General features: G+C 43.6%; 2 protein-coding genes across 3 annotated transcripts; both read right to left on the bottom strand.

Moving 5' to 3' along the window:
- Window positions 1-276: 276 nt before the first annotated feature.
- LOC149351463 (mpv17-like protein 2) lies at window positions 277-7556 on the bottom strand. 2 transcript variants are annotated; one of them, XM_089580765.1, is made up of 3 exons: window positions 7058-7556; window positions 4305-4567; window positions 277-2902 (listed from the first exon to the last, which is right to left on the bottom strand). In XM_089580765.1, the coding sequence occupies exons 2-3, from the start codon at window positions 4526-4528 to the stop codon at window positions 2554-2556; spliced, it is 573 nt and encodes a 190-aa protein (XP_089436891.1). In that variant the 5' UTR covers window positions 4529-4567; window positions 7058-7556; the 3' UTR covers window positions 277-2553. The 2 variants fall into 2 exon arrangements, with proteins under 2 accessions (XP_089436891.1, XP_089436890.1); XM_089580764.1 differs by lacking the exon at window positions 7058-7556 and adding an exon at window positions 5313-5619.
- A 138-nt stretch (window positions 7557-7694) lies between these two features.
- On the bottom strand, window positions 7695-18526 carry SmD1 (small ribonucleoprotein particle protein SmD1). The gene is made up of 5 exons (XM_089580766.1): window positions 18415-18526; window positions 18028-18104; window positions 15088-15279; window positions 11808-11907; window positions 7695-8255 (listed from the first exon to the last, which is right to left on the bottom strand). The coding sequence occupies exons 1-4, from the start codon at window positions 18426-18428 to the stop codon at window positions 11828-11830; spliced, it is 363 nt and encodes a 120-aa protein (XP_089436892.1). The 5' UTR covers window positions 18429-18526; the 3' UTR covers window positions 7695-8255; window positions 11808-11827.
- Window positions 18527-18617: the final 91 nt, after the last annotated feature.

Below are 18617 nucleotides of genomic sequence, written 5' to 3'. Positions count from 1 at the left end.
GGCAATAAATTAGGGGTGTGCGGATTGCGAGAGTAAATACTAATAATAAACATTTAATATTACTTAACTAGCCTACTAGTTGGCACATCTTAGCTTTATTCTGACATGCTACACTGCTGAAAACTCTATACTGAAAAAAGCGCTCTCCCAAGTAAAAAAGCCTACTTTCAAAAATTGCAGAACAGCTACAGTCAAACACCAGGTAGGTGCAGTTCTTGCCTTAATCATTTACATACACTGAAGAGAGAGAGAATGACTTGAGACAGCAGAGCCTAATGCTTTGTGATTTTACATATGTTTAATGTAACAGGTTGTACAACAGTGTTTCTAAGTAGGAAAAAAATATTACTGATCCATTTACACCACTTCAAGCACACTTGTAAACAGATTAAGTGCTAATATAAATGTGCACTTTCCAAAAATTCCATCCCATTTCGTGAAAAAATAAGGCACATCCGGGTATCATTAACATGCTGATATAATCTACTAAACGCAGCCCAAAAAAACAGAACCTTCCCCACTGATCTATCAGGAATATCAAAGCTATGTCAGAATTCCATAACAATGTCTTCTCACATAACTGAATAGCCGCTGGAATTAGACGCTTTCACATCCAACACATTGGACACAGAACTTAAAGTAAATCATTTCTGTGATGAAAACTTGAACTCTAAATGCTAGCAACAAAATCAGTAACAAAACCCCTGCTGCTAGTAACAAAAGCCAGATGCAGCACAGACTATGTGGTGCATCACACGCATGGAAAACGATGACAGAGACAAGATGAGAGCAAATGAGCTCATTCACATGTCTAATAAGGTGCTTAAAATGCAATCTGATGCACTCAAAGCATAAGAGAAGTAACTGAAAATTTGCTACTACTGTGACAACAAAAAATCACAGCAAAAATCATAGCAAAAATAGCAGTTCCATCTGCAAACAGAAGCACTAATTTTAAAACCCAAAGTCCTTATGCATGTAAACAGTGGCAAAGAGCGTATATGCACAGCGTGCCATAGCCAAGTGATAATGCCGCTGCTTGGCTATATCAGTCATACAATACGTAACATAACGACGAAGAACCACAAAAGATGCAGAACGGAGGCAGGCGACAAGACAAGGTGGTTGTCACCTGCCTTGTGCTGTTGCCTGCCTCCTGTGTCTTTGTGGAGTAGCAGGCCAGGGCCATGTTACCACCGGCCGACCTATCCTCCACTCCTCTCATTAAAATCTTCTCTTTCTCTCTCCTGTGTCTTTTGCAGTTTTTCGTCGTATAACGTCTTGCCAAATTATGTGACATAATATGGCATAAAAATGTACAACTGATCCAAAAGAAAAAGTAACAAAACAAACTTAACAAAAATAGCCCAACAAGTATTTACAAGCTTGTACAGAGAAGATTTTACACCCCAACATGTCAAGTTGCATGCCTACGTACAACACAACAGAGTTGCAGCATTATTTAAAGCATTGTTGGTAAGCACTAAAACAGCCATCTTTGAATTTGAGTCTAGAAGATAATCCTGACCTCTGCTTGTGACCGCTCACGCAATACTGTGAACATTGCATTTGCTTACATTGTGCATCAATGGTAATATGGGGACGATAATATCCCATCAGCTCTCAAGCTGATCGCTCTTCATGATTTTCAAATTCTATCATGGCCAAACCTCACCCATACCTCAGCCAGGCAGAATTTACAGCACAGCATCAGGCAGCAACCAATTTGCTTCTAGAATCCCACTACCCACACCACCACATGCAACTATTATATATTACTGGCCTTTCCTCTTGTACTGTAGTGCTGTTAGCCCATGACTGCCCCGTTACCTTTCACCCCTCCAGCCACTTGGAGAGCCGATTCACTGCTCCGCTTGCTCACACAAAGCTCAAAAAACTTCCGACTGAAAATGTGAATGCAACACTAAACCTCACCAACTACACATGGCACAGTACTGGACTTAGTGCTGCAAAAAAAGTTAAGCTTCTATTGCGCTTGAACAAGCTGCATTACTGCTAGAAGGCAAAGCCTATAGCTTTTGGGAAGTTCAAATATATTGACCAAGCGTCACAAAGCCACTAGCCTCGCCACTAACAATTTTTGCATTCCTCAGGGTCCCACGCACGACAGAAGACACTCCAAAAACAGAGACAAATGGCACATCACTCAGGATACTTGCATCCGTCCACAGATGATGGGCTAACAGTTCAAAGATAATTAAGGCCACAGTGATGAGTATGCTAGATTCTGGTACTTTGGTCGATTTGAACAGGCATCATTATCTATCAGGAACCACCAAACATGGCTCGGTTTCAGCATTACTTTCGGCTTTGTCTTGCAATGTTTTTGAAATAATATTTGATCACAAAAAATAAAACGGACTTTCAGAACAGGCTTGGGGTTGAAATTCACTTCACATTCTGTTATAACAGGGCCTTCACAAATAACATACTTAATCTACAACAGCACTATAATGCATGCAGCATTCTAATTTTCCAGCTTTTGACAAACAGCCTTTATAAACAATAACAACAGCTCAACACACAAAGCAATCAGCTGTGGTTAGCACGAGTCCTTTGGTCTTTGTACTTGATGTATGGTGAGTACACATCAAATCCAAAGGAAATGAGGTTGTCGAAGAAGACGCGATACCTCAGAGGAAGCACGTAGAAGTTGAGAAACTGAGCAGGTGGCCAAACTACCCACTCTACCCGGTATATGGTGCCACCTTTGCACCATAGCTCACGGCCCAGCTCAGCCCAGGTGGAACGCTCTAGGAGGCTGACTGTGCCAAAGTAGACAACCAGACAGATGGGTGAAAACACAACCTGGTCATACAATACCTTCAGCAAAACAGTGCGCAGGGATCGACCCAACATCCATCGGTCCAAAAGGACGTACCTGCAAACAATGGTGCAAACAATCATAGCACACAAATTCAGGCAGATGAAAGCATGTTTCTCTAACTGAGTAACGACATTAAACAAGGAGTGGAGGCTCATAAAAATCTATCAGCCAAGGCCAAGATATTTGCATTTCTTCTATCATTTGAAGCTCTCCACTCAACATGTTCAAATGTATGCAAATTAAAATGAATGGACCACTGCCAGTCTCACTGCAATGATGTACGACTTCATGCATGCTATGCTCACACAGCAGCGCTGCCTGCACTACAGTTGCCCTTGAGCAAAGCAAAACTCTCAATTCCACTTAATAGACATAAATGCTATATGATAACAGCAATGGTTCTATGTAATTTTGGATCATCTTATACACAACACATTCAGGAAGTACCATAATGGTACCACTGGACACCTTGAATGCAAATACTTTTGCATGCGAAGTGGTACTGAAAAGGGCCATGTGATTAGGAGTTCATTTGCTACCATAGTCACCTTCACAAGATTAGACCTATTTTAAAGAGGTCTAATCTTGTAAAGGTTAGACCTCATGCTTCATGCCTAAACTGCAAATCAGCTGTGCGATGTCAGTGCACGTTAAAGATCCCCAGGTGGTCGAAATTATTCCGGAGACCTCCACTACGGCACCTCTTTCTCTCTTTCTTCTTTCACTCCTACCTTCCTCCCTCCCCTTATGGCGCGGTTCAGGTGTCCGCCGAGGTATGCGAGACAGATACTGTGCCATTTCCTTTCCTCAAAAACCAATTTACCACATACTATGCCAAAAATTTGCACAAGTAATGTTACTTTGCCAGTTTGTTTTCTTCTAACAAGTCAAGTTTTTATAAAGAATTTTTAGTTTCGGTAAAGTAGCCAATACTGATTCTTTCCTTTGGTGTCTGAAGATTGTAAAACAATTATTCTGCAGTCATAACCTATATGACATGTTGATTGATGTCTTGCTATGTATATATGATTAACAAGTTAAATAAAGGCGGCTAAGACTGAAAATTCAAGCCACCGGAACATGCATAATGCCACAAAGTTGAAAGAACATGACAACAAACAAAATAAATGTAGATTACAGCGTAAATTTTCTGTGTTCAATATTCATACATGTAAACATTTTGCTGCAGCTTGCTCCATACCTTGAAAGAAAATGAAAAGAGTGAGTTCAATGCCTACGGAAACTGTCCTGAGAGGCGGTGGTCTCGGGTTTGATTTTCTATACCAGGACAAATTTTACTTCAACTACGAAGTTTCTTTGAAAGCTGTATAGCTTTCCTTTATAGCCATATAGCTGTGCTTCGGTGGATGCTAATGAGTGATAACTCCCTAACTAAATATCAAGGACGGTGCAACGAACATGAAACTTCACTAAGACGAATAAAACAAGTACACACCAATAATGGCACACCATGCCGGTGGTAAGGCCAGCTGCTGCCATGTGTGACGTCCTTACTGCGTTGATGTCAGCCTGGTGGCCACACAATATTTCATAGTGCTGCTGGACGAGGTCACCGGTAATCCCCATAACGGTCGATATTGTGGCATTAGTTGCCACCAAGTGGCGACCAAAGAGCGCTCGACCAAATCTCCTGAAAAGCTGCAGGGCTCCATATTCCATTGGATGCAGTTCTCCAGTCAGTTCTGAGCTCGTTCGACACTAGCAAAAAGTGAAGAATTTTAATTAATGTTTCTATCAGCATTTGTCATTACCAAGCATCGAGAGTTTTATCAAGGGCCAAGTGCTGATCTATGTAGTACATCAACTAAATTCTCTTTATGCAGAGAAAGCTGTGCTAATGGGTAGTTGCCGGAGAAAATGTTAATCTGCGATACTCGAGAACAAACCTAAGAAATTGGTTTTTCGGAGCTTTCCTTTCCTGGACTGAGGCGTCCCCCCGAGAGGCTCCAAAAGAGCAACAATTTCTTTTAATAAAGTTTCTCCTCCTTCTCATGCGACACTGCACAACTACGAGCGCGAGGCGACGGCTTTCGCAAGGGTGCTGTTCTCGATTACGCGCTCCTGAGGCGACCACACGGTTACCTGGAAGCTGACGGCAGCTTCACTGCAGCGCTACAGAAAGCTGTCAGCAATTACACGCGGCTAAAATGGATTAGGTTACACTTGGCTGCTTACGAGTTGAAAGTATAATATAACCAATGACCAGTTAGTTGCATGAATCGATGGACAGCGGAATAAGCACTCACATTCCAATGGTACACAGCAAATGATACATTATTTCAGTAAACTTTACTTCGAAAATATTTCATTGCACAAAAAGATCACAAAGTCGTAGCAACATCAAAACACTTCAAAGTAATTTTAAACGACCAACGTGACCAAAGGCGGATATAAAGCATAAAAAAAATTGACAGAATACTGAGAGGCAGTACTGTATAGTTACCAGCTACGTGGAACATGTGGCCGTAGGAGCCACTTTCTGCATTCAATGGGAACAACAGCAACAGAAAAAGCCCATGCATGAAAAGACCGGCAACGGAGCTTCTGTACAGAACAGCCGCGAACGCTCCACTGAGCGCATCTTTCAAAGGTTGATACACTAACTAGTTCAAGTCTGATAATTTACAGATCGTCGCGCTACGGAAGAGAGACAAATAAACTGTTCTTTCAAAGAAAAGTTGCAGAACTCAACAATAAATAGCGTTTAAAAAACAAACCATAGGCGGCGCAACAATATGTAAGGTCTCAATGCTCATGAAGACAAATGTTAAGTGAAGCGTGAAGGTGCCAGTGTTGCTAGATAAAATTATATTTTTTTCACCATATCAACTAGGAGACAAACGGTGTTTCAAAAAAAAAAAATACATATATAATTTTAAGTAAAAACTTTCTACAAGCAGCGCTACTAACTCGCTAAATCGCCGGTACCATCACAGATGCGCTCTCTGCAGCAAGTGCATGCAAGGTCAGTGCATAGAGAAAGGGATTCCGTTGTGTGGGTCCGATGGCGCCTCCGTCATTGCCGTCGTTGATGGGAATGGTGCTCATGAGGGCATTCCGGGGAATGAGGCTGCTCACAGCCTCGCTCGAGAATTATACATCCGAGCTGCTCTGGAAGTGCCCTTGAGTGGGAATAAAGACCCTCTCATAACGTATAAATAAATAACTGAAACACCAAGACAGGATAGAAGAACACTCTCACTTCCGGACTCACTCCAAAGGAGTGCAGGGCCTGGAGGAGGCTTCAGGTCAACAGATTCTCTTTCCCTACTGGGGAGCCTGAGCTCTGCAGTAGCTGCCACAGAATCACTTCGCAAAAACACTTAATTTGGGAGTGTCAGGATTCTCCTGGGGCTAAATCACAAATCATCCCAGACCTTCCCACCTGGGAAGATCTTATCCGAAGCCACGACCCGGATCAGCGAAGACTCATCCTCCGTCAGGCTGAGACACCACAAAACTCTCTCCGCGGTCTCCGGTGCTGAGAGCCGGCTGGGAGGCGCCCCCTCCTAATTGTTGCGCCCCGACCGTGAGGCCCCATGCTTACGGAAATAAAGTTCATTCATTCATACCCTCTTGCCCCGCCGCGGTGGCTCAGTGGTTATGGCGCTCGGCTGCTGACCCGAAAGACGCGGGTTCGATCCCGGCCGCGGCAGCCGAATTTCGATGGAGGTGAAATTCTAGAGGCCCGTGTACTGTGCGATGTCAGTGCACGTTAAAGAACTCCAGGTGGTCGAAATCTCTGGAGCCCTTCACTACGGCGTCTCTCATAGCCCGAGTCGCTTTGATACGTTAAACCCAATAAACAAACCAAACCAACCAATTTACCTTCTTTTGGCTCTCCTCATGAACCCTGGCCTATCCACAGTCATATATGACATGCCACTAAGGAAACAACTACTAAAAGAATATGCTTGCGCCATCTGTGACCCAACCCAATGCCACACACTACACACCAAGGACCTTGTACCCGCTACCGGGTCGCAAGTGCGGTCTCCATCCTAGAGAGAGCGCGATCCGCTTCCAAGCGCGCGGACTAGTCTCGATGCGGCGGGAACCTAGCTATCACGGGGCGATCCGCGCATGCCCCGTGCCTCCACGTAGAAGCAAATCGTGCTGTGCTAAATCCATTACCGCACCGCATTCAACATGCGCCTAATTGCAGAACTTGGCCTCTCATCTACTTACCACCACCACCTTGAATTCCTACTTCACTGCCCCAGACTTGAGGCTTTCGATCCCACCTGCGAAGCATTATGGCTCTGGTACAGCACAACGCTGAGAGCCAAGCAAACACCACTGCCTCCAAAATACACCTGATCTAAGCCACCGGTTCAACGCCGGCCACACTACGATAGATGAACACAGACGCCAATGTGTCGAGCAATGTCAGTGCACGTTAAGCTTGTAGCCCCTCCCATTAATCTTCCATTGTGCTCAATTGATTTGAGAGGTCCCATCCCATCTGAATGGGAGTCGCCTGTATAGACAGTCACTTCATAGCAGAGTTGCACAACCAATGATGGCGTATTAGACATAAGAGGGGCATTTGGCTGCCATAAATGTTCCAATTCTGGAAGTCAATGTGCAAAATGACTGTTCATACTAAAGCTGTGCAGGGAAGGCCATCAGCACTTATCACTTCTACTTCAACAGCAGCTGTCACTACAAGTAGGTTTTGCATGCATGACCCAGTACACTACACAAAAAGTATTTAATACCTTTTCGAATAGGAAGACGACAGTGCGCAAGAAAACACACTGCCACAATTATTTGATGTACAGCCAGAAATCGGTTTAACAAAAGAGAGATGAGTAATGAGAACTGCAGCACCACATCATACTTTATTTTACTCACAGAAACAGAAAGTATACATAAGCCAAGAGAGATATACTAGTTAGATGAAGAGCTTCTTCAGCAAAAGTAAGCTGAAATAAGGATGTATATACAACATGACAGCATGATGCAATGTTGAAAAAAAAAGGGGGCAGTAGGCAACAGTCCACTGCACTGTCATGAGCCAATACAATGGGTGCTAGTCGCACTGCACCCCGAGACCTTTTGAAGTGACTGTTTTCTTTCAGATAAGCAACGAAGTATTCCCTCATATTATACTGGCACAGAAAGGAAAACTAAAATACAATGAAAGTTAAGTACTTGCAGCAGCAACATAATAACAACTTTTACTAAGTCACTGCATTTAAACCACTACCAAATTATTTGGCTCAGCCACTGTGGGAGAGCTAATTGTGTCCTGTTAACAGAACAGAATACCATCCAACCAAGCAAATAACAAAACTTCTTGCTCCGTCTGAAAACAATGACTGCCAAAAGAATCCCCAAGTGCAGTACTCTTCTTTTTGAAAATGAATTCCAGCTGGTGAACCTGAAAGAATAAAATAACAATAAGATTACATACAGTAGCATAAGCACCAAGAAAAAACTACAGCCTACAACCCAACTGGGCACTACAGAAAAACTTTCAGTTTATATGAAAGTTTATAATATTCATATATAAGACACACACATACACAGAAAGATATATTCAGTACACAGACATCAGAGAGATTTAGCAAGGCAGAGACATATACGGATTAATGGACGCCTCCAGCGTGCAACGCCAGGTCCAGCGATTAAGTAGACGTCTCCACTATGCTAACTAACCATTACAGGATCAAGATCTGCTGATGAGCTCTTAGAGTATGCAGACAGCTGATAAGCTCCACAAGAAAGAAACCTGAGGATATGATTAAGCTACCAAAGACCTGCCTTCACACACTAATTCCACAATTAATATTCTAAAACAACACAAACAATTAAGCTGAAGGGGAGTAAATCTCCCCTCTTGACCCATAAACCTACATCAATTATCGTACACCCCACCGCGGTGGCTCAGTACCACGGCACTCGGCTGCTGGCCCAAAAGACGCGGGTTCGATCCCGGCCGCGGCGGCCGAATTTCGATGGAGGCGAAATTCTAGAGGCCCGTGTACTGTGCGATGTCAGTGCATGTTAAAGAATTCCAGGTGGTTGAAATTATGGGAGCCCTTCACTACGGCGTCCCTCATAGCCTGAGTCGCTTTGGGACGTTAAACCCCAATAAATAAATAAACAATTATCGTACATGTAATTTGCACACCCGTAATTTATCACCAGGGTAAAAAAAAAAAAAAAAGAAAGCATTTACATGCACAACGCTCCCTGCCGCGACAGACCACCAACATGCACACGGGTGCGCGAAAGGCAGGCTTGGGAAGATGGCGCAGCAGCGAAAGGTGCAAGTGAAGAGGGGACAAATTGCGCGCTGTTTACCCAGCTCGCTCATGCTGGCGCGAGAGCAAACTTCCAGTAACCTCTGGCTCGTGCCATAATTTGAAACTACAAAACAGCTTGCTGCTAGCCAGCCGGGCTGCACGCAAGGGTGCTGTTTTATCGCCTTTTATCTCCATTTGCTCGACTCCTGGCATTGCAACGGAATCGTTGCTCGTTAATTGCTTTGAGCCATCATGCCATCCCCTGGGAAGGAACTGCATAATGTGGGGCAGGGTGGGAGAGGGTGATTAGTATTGGGAATCAATTTTTTTTTTTTTGCCTCAGTGAAGGGTGTGAGAAGGAGAGAGAGTGGTCGACGTAGAGGCGACAATATTCGGTACAGTAAAAGCTCGTTAATTCGACACTGACGGGACCGCGAAAAATTGTCGAATTATCCGAATGTCGAATTATCGAATGAACAACAAAAAACAATGTTTGCCGCAACAGGACGTATACCTTTATTTGGCAAGGAAATCTGTAATCACCGTCCGCTTTTTCGAGCGAATTTGAGCGACTACGATAGCTCTAACAGCTGCCAGGTGCCGCGGCACACGCACACGCGCCGTCAGGGATTTGTTCACAGAAGTCCTCCCGCACGGACAAGGCTTCTGCGGCTTCTTTCACCGTGCACTTCGGCATTTGGGACAACTGCTCACAATCGTAAATCGTCGTCGTTGTCAGCGCCTGTCACTTCAATTATTTCATCCTCGGTCAGCTGACAGGACACGAAGGCGAGGCGGCGCGCAGGCCCTGCGCGCTACCCACCGGAAAGTAGCGCGGGGAGGAGGTGAAGGGAGCGCCGCTCCCCGCTTATCTGTTTTTTCAACCGCGGACTGCGTTGTTGCTGGAACGCGTCTTATCTTTCCTCTGATCTTTTAACTCTCCTCTTATCTGCACGGGGACTGTGGACAGGTGTCTTATCTTTTCTCTATATTTTTCTCTGATCTTTTAACTCTCCTCTATCTGCACATGGCAGCGGTGGTGGCTGAGCCAGTAGGCAATCCCTTGCGATTTCCTTTCACCCTTCTCTCAGTCGCAACAAAACAGCAACAACAAGTAGCGCAGTAAACACGCTGACAAAGCGGGCATTTACCAAAAAAGGCGCCGTAAATAACCGTGATAGCGACTGCTGCGACACAACAAAGCACAGAAAAAAAAAAGACGCCAGCCGCTTTGGCCGCCGCTAACTCGCTTCCTCGGATGGATGGACGGATGGATGGATGATATGACCATAGGGATGGCCTATCAGCCGTACAGTAGCGCCGCTCATGGCAGTGTTTTTTTCTTTTTGCTCTCGGCACACCGGCTTGGCGGGCTGCGGAGTGAAGTCGAATTAACCGACGCACGGCAGAATTTGTTCGAATTAACGAGAGTTTCGCCCCATAGACTCCTATGTATAATTGTAGGGACCTCGCGCGCGCGTCGAATTATCCGATTTGCCGAATTAACGGGGGTCGAATTAACGAGCTTTCACTGTATATATTGTGCATTATGAACTTTGTACAGTTTTTTTAAGACGTGTTCGAAAAATCTTTACATAATTTTCGCACCACCTTTCAGAAGCCTTAAAGAAAATAAGTGAGGAAATTACATGAGTAAATATGGTACTCGACTCTACCATAGGGTACTGTCACACCACCAGTTGCTAGACAAAATGTAGCCAAAGAGCTGAATGAAATCAATCATTTCACCCGGTGTCAAAACTGCACAATGCGACCAATTGTGCACCATTTCAAACACAAATTTTATCCAGACAATACACCAGGTGTGCAGAAATTGAACACATCTAGATACCCACGCTCACAGCTAATGCAACAGTGTACCTGAAAAACCAAATGGTGCCAAAGACATCCCAGAATGAAAAATACACATCTTGAATGCACCTAGCAAAGCACAACATGAGCAACACTAACACAGGACAAATGAACATAAAAAAGGTTGGTTTATGGGGAAAGTGACTCAGGCTATGAGAGATGCCGCAGTGAAGGGCTCTGGAAATTTCGACCACCTGGGGTTCTTTAACATGCACTGACATCGCACAGTACACGGGCCTCTAAATTTCGCCTCCATCGAAATTCGACTGCTGCGGCCGGGATCGAACCCGCGTCTTTCGGGACAGCAGCCGAGCACCATAACCACCGAATCAACGTGGCGGCTGAACATAGAAAAAGGATGAGACAAACAATGAGAAGGGTTTCACGCTTCTTTTGTCTTTTGTTCAGCCTTTGTCCCAGCAGTTCATGTCGTGATCTTTAAGATGGCATATCAGCTAGCCCAATCATCCACCCTAATCTTGAATTCAGATTGTGCTAATATGCTATTAATATCTCTGCAGCCCAAACTCAACAGCAGGTATGGAACCAGCCGTGCAGCACTCATACAAAGCAACACGTAACACTTATGCCGAGCTCCCAGCCTTGGCATGCACAAACCAACAAGTTGAAGAGAATGCTCAGCCACATACTATTTTTTTTTATCCAGGCCATAAAACTATGAATGCAAGCATTTGGCTATTCTGAACCTTCAAGCCCCTTGCAGTGCAGGTAGCTTGTTACAGAAAAGCTAACTTTGACTGCAACTACAAAGAACGCCTGTGCAAGTGTGAAAAATGACAACAAAGTACTACCCTGATGCCCGGAGCAATGTCTACCGCCGGCCTCGACCCCTGGCACCACCACGCCCTCTGCCACGGCCTCTGCCCCTTCCTCGGCCACGGCCCATTGTAGCTGTGAGTAGGACAAGAATTGATATGCACACTTTACCAAAAAACCATAGAAAAGCGTTGCATGCATCTTCCAAATTTGCTTTTTCTGACCACTGATATCACAGGTCATTTTTTCAGCTCTGGGAGAAATACTATAAGCCAAGCTTTGTGAAGCAAATCCCCTAAAAGGGCATAGCTAGAAACCGGTAGCTCCAGAAGGTTTTAGAAAGCATGTGCCATGAACATGTGCTTTCTTGAACAACAGATATGCATCCAAGGACTGACATATTGTGAACTTACGTGTACTTCATCCTAGTACTACTATTTTCAATTCCTGGCAATGAGCCAAGGAAATTGCATCTGTTTATGGTACCTGCATTCCAAATAAATTAGCGGTCATCCATACACATTGTACATAAAAATTACACAACCATATGCTGTGCTGTTCACATGGGTGTATAATGAGAATCCAGGCAATCATTAGAATAATTTGCAGTTGCATGCTGAAATGTGAACCACAGCATACATGGCAGCAATTAAATTACTGTAATGCAATAGACGATATGCGAAATACAATATCAAACAAGCACGCTAGCAACCATCGACAAAACCAAGATTGGAACTGGGAGCCACGGATGCAGTGCTGCCAGATCTCCAAGCAGTTTTCCAGTGGTCTATTACAGTAATTTGGGAGCAAAAGTAATTCATTACTGTCAAAATTACTTTTATTAAGAATGCACCACAGCTTATTGTGTCGGCAAAGATTTGATTTGTTGTCTGCTGGGTCAGGCACCTCAAAAGCAAGAACACACAAAAGGCCTGGGCCAGCAAGGCAGCAAAATTGCCCACGCGGGTCAGTGGCAATGTGGGCGCAGCCTTAGCCACCACCTTGCAACTGGGAACAAGGAAAGCTACATAGTTACTGGCACTTTGTATAAACAGAGACATACCAACATGCGGTTTGACGATTTTTTTGGTTGTACAAGACAGGACTGCCCTAAAATGTTATTTTGCATGGCAAAGGCCACCTTCTCCTCAAAGCAGGGCAAAAATTTTGACACCCACTTAACAGCATCGCAGTAGCAGATGAGCTTCAAATTGAGAGATCTGAAATGAATGTTGGAGCTGAATCCAGTGTACTTTTTCTGTGCATGAAATTAAAAAGTAACCTGTAATGAAGTGTAATTTTTGAAAGTAATTGTAATGCAATGTCATTACCTTTCTTGGGCAGTAATTGGTAATGTAATTTAACTACTTTCCAAAGTAATTTTGTGATGTATGAATCACAGCTAGCCAAATGACGTTTTAACTCTGAGGCAAAAAAGAAAAGGACATGCCAAAATTCCCAGAAAAAGACTATTTCCATAAATATGAGAGATTTTAACAACTTTTCCATTCTTTCTATATTCTATTTAAATGGATTAAGCAACTCAGTCAAGTGCAATAAAAATTAACCATGCAAGCATGTGCACAAAAGCATGCTGCCACCATCTAATGGCCCCGCTAGTTGGCACCAATTTGTATGCACATGTGCACCCTTTTGAGCTTGCAGACTTTCCAAACCATTTCCTTCCGCTGAATGCGCTCCCTGGTCATAGTGAATGGTGCAAGATGGAGCCACAGTAGCCACTACGGCTGTTAGGGCAGTGCCGCTAGAATTAATCAAGTGCGCATAATCTTGCTCCGCGTGCTGCGAAACTTGTGCATTTGCTTCCCAGAATGATCTACACAAATTGCAATGTAGTAAGTATCCCACTGTGAAATGGCTGTGCTTCTTCCACGTGCTAAACTAGTTTAGAGGCTTAGAACATTCAACAAAGTTAGAAACTGAACACGACAGTCATGTGTGCATACCTTCTTGAGACAACTGTAGCAAATGTCAACGAAGTTTCTTTCCAGCACAATTAATCAAAGTTAAACCGAGGTATGCAGACATAGCACATGGTTTTAATTACACTAGGACATGTTGCTTACTTCAGACTTATACATCAGTGTTGGTAGTCACGCAGAGCAAGCTGCAGTATTTATTTTCACTTTATGCTTCCCAAATAAGTGAGGTTAATTAAAGCACTGTTCCAACTATCACACACTGGCAATAGCTTCCAAACGAAAAGTTGTGGAGCATCTAAAGAAACCACATATGGCGCAACATCTGAGAAGTATAGAGTTTTGAATAATTCTTCATTCTCTGCAGGAAGCATGCAAATCTTAAGTGGAAGAAAATACTGCAGAAGCATGCACTACTGATAGGAACTGCCACAGTATTAACTTGGGCATACAATGTTTCCGGAAAGCATGGGGTGTGCTGCCAGATGTGAGGCGCTGGAAATATGCCCTCCTGCTACAAAAACTTGGGATTTTGTGCACTTCTGACCACAAGTTTAAAAATATTATATAAAAATTACACCTTTGGAAATGTCCCTCAGCAGGCTACAACATTCAAACATAGACCTTCTATTTATACCCAGCACAGTAAAAGTAGATCCAATTGATATAATACCATTTAGATTAGCGTGAATTAAAAAAACTGCTCCTGCTTGCTCTTGGAAACCAACACCACAAGTTACAATTTGACGCAACATACTCCTTTTATTTTTTTTAAAACCTAGCCCTGCACTATCTGTGATAACCTGCACATTGGCATGCAGTAGTGACAGAGTAGGAGGCTTTCACATGAAGTAATGGGTGCCATGATGGCTCACAGCGTATAAAATTTCTACAGTGCAGGCCACAGAAGGTGGTGATAAGCCGCTTAGACACGTACACGGCCTTTTCACCTTACTCCATGTATACCAACACGGTGGCCACTGCCGTGTGCAAGTTCAAGGCAAAGTACCTATATAATCATGCAATGCTCGTAGGCCTTTCTCTTTTAGTGCTATTGACACCCAGCCTGTTTTTCTCCATTGCCCACTTGGTTAGGACTTATTACTTTCATTGCAGATGATCAACAGTCCAATAATCTTGCCAATCCTTAGCATTACCACGTTAAAATACTTACTTTAGTTAAATGACAAAAATATTTCTCTCACACAAACTTTCACATGCAGGGGACAGGAAGCTGGACATCCTTTCTGGTGGATGCTTAGCAGCAGTGGTGCACATTGTTTAGCATGCAAAACCAAGCCATCTACAATGATGCTCAGCAAACTAGTCTGTAAAACGCATAAATGATTTCGAAGGTCTTCTCAGGCAGCCTTACCAGCCTCCTTCTTCTTTGCCTTGGCTTTTGGTGTGTCATCGATCAGTAGAGTCTCCAAAGGAAGGCTGTCCGGCAAAAGGTAATATCGAATATTGTTGCCCCGGATACTCAAGCTATCAAGCTGCACTGGTTCACGATTCCTCATTGTCATCTTGACAGCTTTAAGGTGAGTGTTCATGGCCACATCAACACCTGCAGACCAGATGGAACATACAAAAGACATGTGACTGCAGTAAGCACCCAAGAAATAGTCACACTGTTCATCAGCTATGAACAGCACCACACACAGCCTTTCAATGGCTCAATCTGGAAAAAAAAACTATACCCAGCCAAAACTTGAAAGTGTAGAGATGCAAAGTTTGCAGGTCCTGTTCTCTTACCCAATGATGATGTGCTGGGCCTTAAGAATGAAGGTACCTAAGAAGATTTGCCCCAGTGTACTTTAATAGCTTATTACAGAACTGTTTTTGCCAACAGTTCTGTTTTAAGTTTCATGGGCAGTGGCATCAAAAGCAAGCACACAAAACAACCGCAAGCCACATGGACTTATAGAACAGTGATGCATTTGTTGCTTTGCTGCAAACCACAGAACCACCCCAAGTCACGTGCAATCCCAACAGACAATGCAGTTTATGGTTTATTGGGGTTTAACGCCCCAAAGCAACTGAGGCTATGAGGGACGCCGTAGTGAAAGGCTCCGGAAATTTCGACCTCCTGGGGTTCTTTAACGTGCACTGACATCGCACAGCACACGGGCCTCTAGAATTTCGCCTTCATCGAAATTCGGTTGCCGCGGCCGGGATCGAACCCGCGTCTTTCGGGACAGCAGCCGAGCGCCGTAACCACTGAGCCACCGCGGCGGGGCAGACAATGCAGTGCTTGCATCCTTGTTCTGTGAGTGCATAAGACTTGTGACAGTTTTGCATGCTCACTTCTGTAATCACAGCCTATGGAAACCAAAACTACAACACTTTGCCAGAATAAGTGCCATAGTATTTAATGTGCATATCTTTTCCAGTTCTGTTGCTCCTAAAGCCCTACACACCATTATCACACTGTTCATGGGAACCTGTTGGCAATAAGTGGATGAATGGAACACCCAGGTTTTCGTAGCAGTTTCTACTCCCAAGGACGGTAACCACTCTGATGTCGGTGCAAATGATGCATCAGTGGCTATTCCAAGCTAACACAGACTAGCAGTGAACGATCATGTCATCCACCAGAAATCTACAAGAACTTATTAGCATATGGATTTGAAATTGGCTGTTGTGTTGCTCAAAAGGACTCATATAAATGCTCCTCCAACCTAACATCTGCCCCATTAGCATTTAAATTTCACAAAGAGGCATCTGAATTGAGTTATTCGAATTACTAGAAGGTTTGGGTGCAGTGCTTCCATTTTAGCTACAATGAATGGTGAGTGTCATCTGCAAGCGTTGCAAAAATGAAATTAAACAACAACCGGATAAGCTATGGCATCTATTGATATGAGGGTGAAACTCCTGTAGTGGAAGTGGCAAAGCAGGCAGTGAGGTAAGGAGGGGTCTTGCACTCATACCAACAAATGGTGCAGTTCGACTATTGTCCATCTTTTCATCCAGCAGCAGCCTGACACACACATACACAAAATTCACACCACGAAATGCCACCTCAGCACAAAACTTGAATGACTGAAAGAATGAACAAACAAACAAACACACACACATGCAAGCAAACAAACAAAAAGTAATGTGGCCAAGAGCCAGGAGAAGCATACTGGCTCTTCTAGCTACACAAGTCTACACAGCTGTATACACAAAGCCAGAAACGACATCAAGACTTCAACCTACACACCCATTTCTGCTATAACGCTAACTTCCATTACCCAAATATCAGCAATTAATGTATTCCCGTTTTTGCCCTCATTGTCACTATGTTTACACAAAAATGCGCCGGACCAAATGCTGACCTGTGTGGCATTCTAGACATCGCACAGTTCACGGGCCTCCAGCATTTCGCCTCCATCGAAATGCAACCGTAGCGGCCGGGATCGAACCCGCATCTTTTGGGTCAGGAGCCGAGCACCATGAACACTGAGCCACCATGGCAGCTTGAAAGCTAAGATGCACTTTGCAAGCATACATCTTACATATAACTTCAACATATAAAATTATGCACGATTCATAACAGTCAAGAGAGGACACCATGGACAGTCACAATAGCACAGCACATAGAATTCCCTAAAAAAGTCATATGTCCCATTTGACTGTAAATTAATCAAAGCTGTATGTAAAGGGTTAGCATAGTAAAAGGAACAACTAAATTTCAGCATAAGTGTGAGGGACCAGAATGGCAGCGTTCATGCAGTTTTGTCGTCGCTACCCACATAACAGTTGTGAAGTTTACAAATGTTATGTGTGCAGTTGGGAAAGGAAAAAAAAACCATCAGAACAGAAAGAAACCACACAACACACGTTAAGCTATAACAAAGAGCTTAAAAGAACTTTTTGTTGGGCGATTGGTAACTGTTCGTCATAAATATTTAAAGGCACCAAACCACCCACCCACACCCACACACAAGATAACTGGACAGAGCGCCTTCTCTTGTGTGCATGTGTTTTTTAGCGCCTTTAAATATTTTTTACAAATTACACTTCTGTACACTTGATCAATGGCGCTTCCGATCTGTGCCCACTTTGCTGTTACAAGCAGGCGATCATGTTTTAACAAGGTAGCAAAATCGCAAATTACGCACAGCTGCATGTACACACTGACGGAAATATACGCTTTAAATTCTTTAAATACCTGACCATTCGCCTCCATCAGAGTGCTTCCCGTTCCTATTATCGGCCGTGCACTTGCGAGGCAGAAGCACACAACTTGGGAAGAACGCATACTACTTACAACTTCGAACATGAAAGCTCATAAAACAAGCGCACATCAAACATGCATCATACGTACCAGTTATCGTGCCGTGGACTTGAGTGCCATTCTTGAGCTCGATTGTCACCGTCTCGTGACTAAGTTTCATCAAAAATCTGCAGAAAGATAGGGAAGCGGGATTTGGGTGAACGATTGACAGAAGCATGAAACAGAACGGCGTAAGGTTTACAAAAGCTTTCCATAAAAATTTTCGTGCACAGGTTTATATGCAGCCACACATTAAATTCATCAATGAGAAAATATCTACTAACTGTAAATTTTGCTGAACAGTTAACCAGCAGTTAAATCGAACACCAAGAGAAGCTATGTCCCGCACGAACAACAAACAGACGAGAAAAATACAGCATGAACGGCGAAAATTCGGAATCTTGTGTCACAATAATAACGAGATTGACAACACCATACCTCACTAACTTCATGATTGCAGTGGATTGTGAAGCTTTGCAAACCACTCGCAGCGAACGTTTTGTTTACGCTACGCGAGACGCCGGTGTTTCAAAATGGCGCGGTGTACCCTATTTAGGATTTCGCTAAATTTAGAGAACACTAAATAAGCGTAAAAAAATGTAAATAATGTTAGTACATCAAAAAATAACTTACAAAACAAA

This window comes from Amblyomma mixtum, chromosome 3 (assembly GCF_055824585.1).
Source record: "Amblyomma mixtum isolate Tamu chromosome 3, ASM5582458v1, whole genome shotgun sequence".
NCBI lineage: Eukaryota > Metazoa > Arthropoda > Arachnida > Ixodida > Ixodidae > Amblyomma > Amblyomma mixtum.
The sequence above is the reverse complement of the archived record's forward strand: the minus strand, read 5'-3'. Positions and strand labels throughout refer to the sequence as shown.